The 9254-nt window shown below is 40.9% G+C and overlaps 1 protein-coding gene across 1 annotated transcript; it reads right to left on the reverse strand.

Moving 5' to 3' along the window:
* Positions 1-872: 872 nt before the first annotated feature.
* Positions 873-3853, reverse strand: LOC109109619 (ras-related protein Rap-2b). Its single transcript, XM_042743387.1, has 2 exons — positions 2968-3853; positions 873-1628 (listed from the first exon to the last, which is right to left on the reverse strand). The coding sequence occupies exon 1, from the start codon at positions 3562-3564 to the stop codon at positions 3013-3015; it is 552 nt and encodes a 183-aa protein (XP_042599321.1). The 5' UTR covers positions 3565-3853; the 3' UTR covers positions 873-1628; positions 2968-3012.
* Positions 3854-9254: the final 5401 nt, after the last annotated feature.

Consider the following 9254-nt stretch of genomic DNA (forward strand, 5'->3'; position numbering starts at 1 on the left):
ATCAACTGTTTGCTCAGCCATATTAGTCAAAATATCATCTTCTGTGTTCGACAGAAGAGAGAAACTCAGGTTCGAAACCACTTGAGGGAGAGTAAAGGATGACAATTTCCATTTCTGGGTGAACTGTCCCTTTAAATGTGTTGACAGCACATTGAGTTCTCAATAATCTATCAATTAAAGGGACAGTTTGCGGTCATTACACTCAACCTCATCTCTTTCCAAACCTGTACGAGTCTGTATGATCATTTCTGCATGAACTCTGATTTTAATAGTGCGAACAAACGTGTCACCAGAGGCTGATGGCAAGCTCATACAGTCAAGTGAACGCAGCACAAGAGTAGCACACTGACCAACAAAAAGTGCTTGCAGCATCACAAATCAAGCACTTTTCAAATGCAAACTGGCAACAACATCTAAAAATATCAAACTCCACCCGGCAAGACAACTACTGGCTCCTCAATTACCTACAATTCCTGCAGTTTGAGTGAAAAACGCAGTATTATCCCCAAAACCATACATTAAGGCATTTGGGAAGTATAGGAACACTTTGAACGCGTGTAATTACTCGCAGGGGCCAACGCCTGATGCAGAAACAGCATGTTCTATTTCTAACCCTTCAGCAAACATCTGTTTTACAAGAAGCTGTGTGTCTTTAAGTCATCTCCAGTTTAGCATTTATACAGTGCAGGACGTATAACACGAGCCCTACTGTAACTCCACACAAAGACCCGTCCCAACACTACACCTCAGTGTTTACAGTATCACCAACGGCTCGGTCTCCTGTCAATCTGAGTAATCACCAGCCGGTGACGAGAAAGATGGAGCTACTTTGGGATCAACTTACATGAAAAGAGGGCAAACAGACACTGCGCTTGAGGTTTTTTTTGTTTTTTATATAAAAATGCATGTATTAAAAGTCTCGTTAAAACAATCAGACAGCTGTTAAAACGCTGGTCTGAAATTAAACGTACAATCGGATTAGAATTTCAATGGTACATCACATTTGTTAAAAAGAAAACAACAAAAGATCTGATTTCACACAGACAGTGGTTTGTGGTCTGAGTCTGGGGGCTTCAGTACCTGTGGATTGGAGAAAAAAGCCAAAAAGATTTTCACTCAAAACAAAACAAAGAGAACAGGCGTTCCGTTGACAACAGGCCTTTGAAACGCTGTTCACCCCCGAAACCATTAGCAAGCATGACAGTTAAGTACTGTGTGGACGGCCGTGAACCGAGACTCCTTGCAGGTTGGCACTAAACTCTTGAACAGCTTTTTTGGAAGGCACTCGACGCGTAAGCTCCGACGTCCTCGCGTCTGAACAGTAAAGTCCTCGTGCGCTCGCGGAGGATGGTGGGGGGGGGGCACGAGAAAGTAGTTTCAATCCAGCGAACGAAAAGCAAAACGATTCACAACAAGGGTTTCCAAGTCCACGAGCAGAACCGGTGTTTTAAACTCCTCCCGCATGTTTTTCACGTTCTTGGGGTTTCAGTTCCAGTAGCGAGTGCAAGACACTTGTGTTGACATCAGTGGTGTGCTGCACTTCCTGAAGAGCGATCCGCTATCCCAGGGTTCTCCTCCTCCTCCTGAGGAGACGCGTCGCTCAACAGTACAGAAATCCTGCGACACACCTCCAAAATAAAATACAAAACAAACAAACAAAACAAAAACTAATTACTAGAGCTCGTCTGTGTCGCAGAAGACAACACCACACAGCCAGGCACCTGAAAACAAAAGCCCCTCAAGTGCCTATGATTTAAACCTGTCGGTTTGTCTATATATATATATTTATATAATCCCAGAACATTCAAGTATTCTGTCATGTAAACACTGGTTTCAATATTCTTTTGTCGTGTGCAAGACATGGTAGGACACTTATAGGAATACTGATGACAGTTAAAGTGACAGTTCGACCGAAAAACCAAAGTTCTGTCGTCGTTCGATTTGAAAAACAAAAGACCGTTTTTGGCCCCGATGGACTTCCATAGTACTTTTTCTGTTTTCATACTATGGGAGTCAATGGGGAGTAACAATTGTTAAGTTAGCCACATTCTTCAAAATATCTTGTTTTGTGTTTAACAGAAGAAACTCATACAGGTGTGAAACAAATGAATGGTAAGGCTGAGGATACGAGAGGCAACTTTTTGAGCAATTTTGCTTGTGCACTTCCCCATTGAGAATGAGCAGGGCTGGGCGATTATTATAATTGGATCTATTTTAATTTTGAATATAATGTTTTGATTTTATTTTTTAGAAATCAAGGAATCGCAATTTTGAATAGTAATATTACCAAACGTTAAAATTAAACACTGCGACAATATGCCAATGATGACAGTAAAGAGAAATGTGATTAACTGCTCACATGTGACACACTTATTTCTTGATTATTTCTGAACGTAAATTATTTTCTGCAAAGGTATTTAACAAGTAATTTGTTTAACATTTACACCATGTTGACAACGTCATGTGTGCTGCACTTGGAATATGATTTTCTTTAACCAGGGGGTTAAAAAAGAACAAGTTGAATCATGTAATAATTAATTTTCAAGTTGAGCAGTTAAAAATATATATGTATTTTTTTTTAAATGTAAAAAAAAAAAATCAAGAATCCGTCAAACGTTCTGAAAAAAATTTAGATTTTTTTTTTTGCCACATAGCTCAGCCTTAAGAATGTGTAATAAATTCCCCAGTGTCTCGCCCGGTTGCCCGTTGTTCAAACATTGTTCAAACAGTTGCCCAGAGTGTCATCAGCCTAACAGAACTTTCATTTTGGGGTGAACTGGCCCTTTAAGGCGACGGCTCCCCGAACTGAAAGTTCTGTCAGTTTGTTACAAACCCGTACGAGCGACAGTCGTAAGTCGGTCGCGACGTCACAGAACTTCAGTCTCCGTCCGAACTTTCCCCTCGAGCGATGTCTGTCTGTCGTGCTTTCTGTCCTCGTCCTCCGTCGTTCTCCGCTCGCGCACTCACCATGGCAACAAACGCGAACGAGAAACCAGAGCTCGCGCTCGGATCTTAAAGAATCGCGCAGGACGCGCAGCACTGGTCGTCTCCGTTCGGCGCCGACGCGTAGTTCATCTGCCGCACGATCTCCGCGAACAGCTCGTCCACGGAGCCTTTGTTTTTGGCCGAGGTCTCCATGAACGGGCAGTTCCACTCGTCCGCCAGCGCCTTGCCTTCCCCGGAAGACACCTCCCTCTCGCCCTCCAGATCCACCTTGTTGCCCACCAGGATCATGGGCACGCGCTCGTAGCGCTTGACGCGGATGATCTGGTCGCGCATGGGCTTGATGTCCTGGAAGCTCTGCTGGTTGACCAGACTGTACACGAGGATGAAGCCCTGGCCGTTCTTGATGTACAGATCGCGCATGGAGGCGAACTGCTCGGTGCCCGCCGTGTCCAGGATCTCCAGCACCGACGGCGACGAGTCCACCTCGATCTCCTTGCGGTAGAAGTCCTCTATCGTCGGGTCGTACTTCTCGATGAAGGATCCGGTGACGAACTGCACGGTCAGCGCCGATTTTCCCACGCCGCCGGATCCCAACACGACCACTTTGTATTCTCTCATGGCTCTGAACGCTTGGGCAGTGTCTCTCTCTCACTCTCTCTCTCTGTGTCTGTCTCTCTCTCTCCGTCGCGCGCTGCTGTTTTTAATCCTCCGGTTCCGGCCGGGGTTCGGTGAGGGTTCCGCGCTGAGGATGGCCTTGCTTCGGACCGCGGCCCAGCATTAGAAGCGCATTATTCCGGCGGACCGTGTGCTGCGTCTGCGCTCCGCGAGCGATCAATGCGCGCAGGCTTCCTGCTCACCAGGGTTGCCAGGTTAGACAATAAAACCCGCCCAGTTGCTGCTATTCTGTCCTACTTCTTCTTTTTGGTTTTTAACGGCGGCTGTCAACCAACGTGAATAGGTGCATTACCGCCACCCTCTGTTCCGGAGTGTGGAACAGAGTTTAATATTCTAATCCTCAATCCCGTCTCTCAAATAAAACAACGAAGATTTTACTGTGTCTTTGTTAAAAACCTTTAATATTTAATTATTGATGTCCAATTTCATATCACCCCCCCCCCCTTTGTTGCAGCCTAGAATTAAACTTCTGGTCTCGTCTGAAGCAGTCCTGTTTACTGTTACTGTAAAGCTGCTCTGACACAGTCTGCATTGTAAAAAGCTCTATATTAATAATGGAGACTCGACTTGACTTTCTTGTTTATACTTCCTGCATTCAAGAAATGCACGAGGTATTGTTTCTTCAACGTGACATTGTTCACATAATCCACTTGGATGTTTATTTTCAATAATGTTATTATTGGATGTTATTTTAAGTGTGCTATTTACATTTGAATGCCCCAACATGATTCTGTTATACATAAGATCTTCTTTCCTTGATTTATCTCTATCCTTTATATTTTGATTTACTTTGTTAATTGTGACCCTGGAACACAAAACCAGTCATATGGGTCTTTTTTTTTTTAATTGAGAGTAATACAGCATCGGACAATATTTGTGATATTGAGATACAACAATATTGAGATACAACTATTTGAAAATCTGGAATCTGAGGGTGCAAAAAAATCTAAATATTGAGAAAATCATCTTTAAAATTGTCAAAAATAAGTTCTTAGTAATGCATATTACTAATCAGAAATTACGTTTTGATATATTTACAGTAGGAAATTTACAAAATATCTTGGAACATGGAACATGATCTTTACTTAATATCCTAATGATTTTTGGCAAAAAAAGAAAAATTGATAATTTTGTCCCATACAGTGTATTGTTGGCTATTGCTACAAATCCCAATTCCGCGGTAAAACAGAGGACTTGGCAACACAGCTGCCCACCGTCCGCGGCGCGTCACCGCCTGACGTCACCAGCGGAGCGTGTCTTAAAGGCGCAGGCACACAAAGTTGATCTGGACTCAGGTTTGTTTCTAAAGCGCTTGACACAGCACTTATACAGCTTCACATGTATACACAGGAAATAATAATGCTGTAAAATTCATCAGTTTCAAACAGATCCAGTTTCGGCTCCTTATTCAGATCAGAGCTGTTTCAGTTCAGTCCGACAGCACTGTCAGTGTTATTATTGTCATGCATATATTTCTTTTTTATTTATCTAAATTTAAAGTGACTCATTGTGTGTGGTGTGAGAGAATTAAAAACAAAAGCGGATGTTCGAACTGTCCCTTTAACAGTGTTGTAGTGTGCACCACGCCCAGCTGATAAGATGTGTGTCGCAACTCAGTGAGTCACGCTCGACTCTGACCAGAAAACATCTCAGATTCATCCTCAACTCCTCTGAGTCATATAACTTCTGCTGACAGTCTCAAACAGACCTAGGTCTGCCAGAGGGGCTCGTTCATTTAGTCTGGATATGTCTGTGATATTATGAGAGTTATGGTTAGATGTTTGTGTTCAGCTGGAGCAGAAGGATAGCTCACATCTGTTCACTCAGGAGTCTCCTATAGATGATGAAGAAGTCAACGTGGAAATCTCTTCAAATAAAGTTCAGCTCAGTTTACTCATGAATGAAAACACCCAGATGAAACTCCGTCAGGTTTATGACTCTGTTATATGAAGGAATGCGTGTAATGATACTGTACATTACCAGATTGCTAAACAAAGATAAGGCTTCCGAAGTTTTTGGGATGTTCTGGGATATTCCCTGGATGTGAGGGTCAGATGATTCTGTATAAGAGTGAGTCACTTCCTGTGTGTCAGGAAGAGAGCGCAGGTGATGCTGTTTCTGAAGGTGTGTTAGCTTTATCAGACCTGATCGATGAGTAACAGCGCTGACTCTAACTGAATAATCACCACAGAGGACTTCACACTCTGATATCAGGAGGAGTAACTGATTACAAGTACTCTGGGTTACATAATCAGATTACAAACAAACAAACACAAATACTTGTAATTAGATTATATTACATTTTAGAATACTCATAATCAGACTACAGTTACCTTTAACTGATTACATGATTACTTAATATTCACTAAGTTGGTAATGTTTCATGATTCTCACTAATTCTTCTTTCCAAATATTTTAATTTTCCTTAAAAAATTTTTTTTTTTTCTAATTACATAAAAAAAATAATTTGTTTATTACCACAGCATAAACAAATATCTGCTTAAAAATTTGTTAAAATGATTTTTAAATATATATATATGATATTTTTTAATTATTTATTTCTTTTAATGTAACTTTTTTTTAATATTTAATGAATTATTTGCTATTCGATCTACAACCCCCCTGCTAAACTCAGTTTGATTAAATGTAATATTTAACTCAAAAGTGTTTTTTCCCAGTCCTCTCAATGGTGAAATGTGTAATGTACTTGATTTCATTACTAAATACATTTTTCATCACGTGATTAGTGTTCAGTAATGAACTACACACCAGCACTCGTCGTTTACTGCTCCTTCTGTCCAAACACTGAAAGTCAATGGGGTCCAAAGTTGCTTTGCACAAAATCAGGTGAAACTCTGACAGAATTTATTCAGATATAAATTTGTTTCCAACAGCTTGGATGTCCAGTTTTGGTATGTCTGGACACACTTTGAAAGCACATTCAGAATGAGCTCTCTGCTCATCATATGATGATGATGATGATGATGATGATGATGATGATGATGATGATGAAGCTGGTGTGTCTGACTCCCAGTGAATCAGTGAGCGGCTCGTTAGGAATCAATCTGAAGCACAGACTGCATTAATTATCATCCTGCGGGGAAACAGCCGTGAACAGCATCAGACAGGAGACAGAAAGGCCATCATCACAGCTAATCAGCTCTTTGAAGACAGTCCTGATCGTCACACTTCACGTGTGGATTGAGCGTCCAGATCGTTTGAAGACAATCCCTGGCTCCTCACACCTTCACACAACTCTTTTAATCACTCAAGAGACGGTGCCATTGCTGTTTCTTTTTATTGTCCTTGTAATTTAAAGAATATGATGAAATTATTTGCTTGTTTGCAGTGTTATTTTAGTATCACTGAGATACTACTGTAGTTTTTATTACAGTTGCACACAAAATCTTTACTTGTCACCACAACAAATCTGCAAAACATTACATTAATTCTTTGACTCAGTTTTCAGTTTCATAAAACACTGTAAAACACAACACACAACTCTCTATGTAACGCACACAAATCTAACAGGAATTAATATTATGGCAAAAGTGTTTGCAAATGTTTGCTTTTGAGATGTGTTTGTGATATTTTGAATGCAGTGCTTCATTTTGCAAGAGATGAGAGGCATTTTGTGTGTAAAGTTTTGGGGGGAAAAAAAGAGGCAAAGTTTTGAAAACGTGTGTAAGCAGTTGAAACTACTAACCTGAGAGGGATGTAAGAGTGTATTTGTCCGAGTGTTTGCTGGAGCAGTGGATCCATCTAGTGGTGAAGCATTGAGTGTTAGTGTTGTATAATGAGTGATTATACTGAGTGCTGGAGATGAATCCTGTTACAAGTCTTATGTCAACAGAAGACAAGCAGTAGAGATATTATTATTAGAACAAAAACATGTGTCATGTGCTGGTGCCACTAGTGTGTGTGTGTGTGTGTGAGAGAGAGAGAGAGAGAGAGTGTGTGTGTGTGTGTGTGTGTGTGTGTGTGTGTGTGTGTGAGAGAGAAAGAGAGAGAGTGTGTGTGTGTGTGTGTGTGTGTGTGTGTGTGAGAGAGAGAGAGAGAGAGAGAGAGAGTGTGTGTGTGTGTGTGTGTGTGTGTGTTTGTGAGAGAGAGAGAGTGTGTGTGTGTGTGTGAGTGTGTGTGTGTGTGAGAGAGAGAGAGAGAGAGAGAGAGAGTGTGTGTGTGTGTGTGTGTGTGTGTGAGAGAGAGAGAGAGAGTGTGTGTGTGTGTGTGTGTGTGTGTGTGTGTGTGTTAAAGCATGCTATTGTATGACTGTGTACAGAAGTTGCATGTAATTCCCAGCATGCTTTAGTTCAGCAGAATGCAATCTTGCACAGCTGCACTCTGTTCAGTTCCTCACAGTTTGACACAATGACGATCTGTTGTCACCCAATTAACAGCTAAATGTGATTCTCACTTCCACACTGAGAGCGAAACAGAAGGAAAGCAGGTCCAGCTGAACGTGTGGTTCCTGCAGCACAGAAGCGCGTTTCTTGAGGATCTGCTGAAGATCGAACAGCTGGACGGAGAGAGAGAAGCCCTCAGACCCTCCACAATAAACGCCTTTCATGCTAATATCTGACAGCCATTAATAAAAGATAGAGAGAAGCAGAGTTCAGAGAGAGAGAATGAGCTGCGGTCAGTGATGGAGCTGACCGATACAGTCACCACAGCGCATTTATCTAATCATGCTCACAAACTACATGATCACAACCACAGTTTGAGAGAAACATGAATTCAAAGAAATCACATTCATCTGAGAAAGTCTTGCTGTGTTCAGTTTGAGTTTAAAACCTGCTCCGAGAGCATCACCAGCTTCACAAGAAGAACATCTGACCTTCCGCACAGACATTCACAAGATTATTGTAGTACAGACCAAATGAAAATGTTTAGTTATTATCCTTTTTATCATTTTTTAATATGTTTCTTGTTGTACAGAGGATACTATAAAACACTTAATTATAATTATGATTATCCATGTTGAGAGATGCATTCTGTAAGATGCAGCACAGCAGAAAGACTCTTCTCTCATTAGTGAAGTCGAGTGAGGAGAGAAGACTTCAGACAGTAATTAGTCTGACAGCACTGCTCGTCTCTGCTGTTATTTCATCCCTCACACCTTTACTGAGATCTCAAGACGAATGTAGAGACGAGGCTACAACATACAGATTAACAAAACATTTAAAACAAACAACCGGCTGGGAAGGACACGCATAAGTCAGGTGTTTTCTGGAGAACTCTGATTCGGTCACTTCATTATTCTCTCTGCGTTTTCTGCTTTCACTCTCAGATGCACATATAACAACACGACTCACATTCTGTGTAATCACACTTGCTCAGAAAGAGGAGAAACTGTAATTAATGAGGTTTAGCTTTAGGCTATTAGCTCAATATATGGATCATTCTATAATTTTTTTTTCTAACAGTTTTCTTCAGAAATGTCATATTTGATCCAGTAAGAGAACATGCTGATCTCACACGTGTTCTGCAAACATTGTTTTCTAATTTACTTGAAACTGCCTTCAAACACAGTGTTTGTAATGCTTTGTAAATGTATTAAGAGTTCCAAATAATGAATAAAACCATTAAAAAAAGTGACTTTAAATAAAATAAACATAAAAATAAAAGTAGACTTT

The sequence above is a fragment of the Cyprinus carpio genome, chromosome B18 (genome assembly GCF_018340385.1).
Source record: "Cyprinus carpio isolate SPL01 chromosome B18, ASM1834038v1, whole genome shotgun sequence".
Classification (NCBI taxonomy): Eukaryota; Metazoa; Chordata; class Actinopteri; order Cypriniformes; family Cyprinidae; genus Cyprinus; species Cyprinus carpio.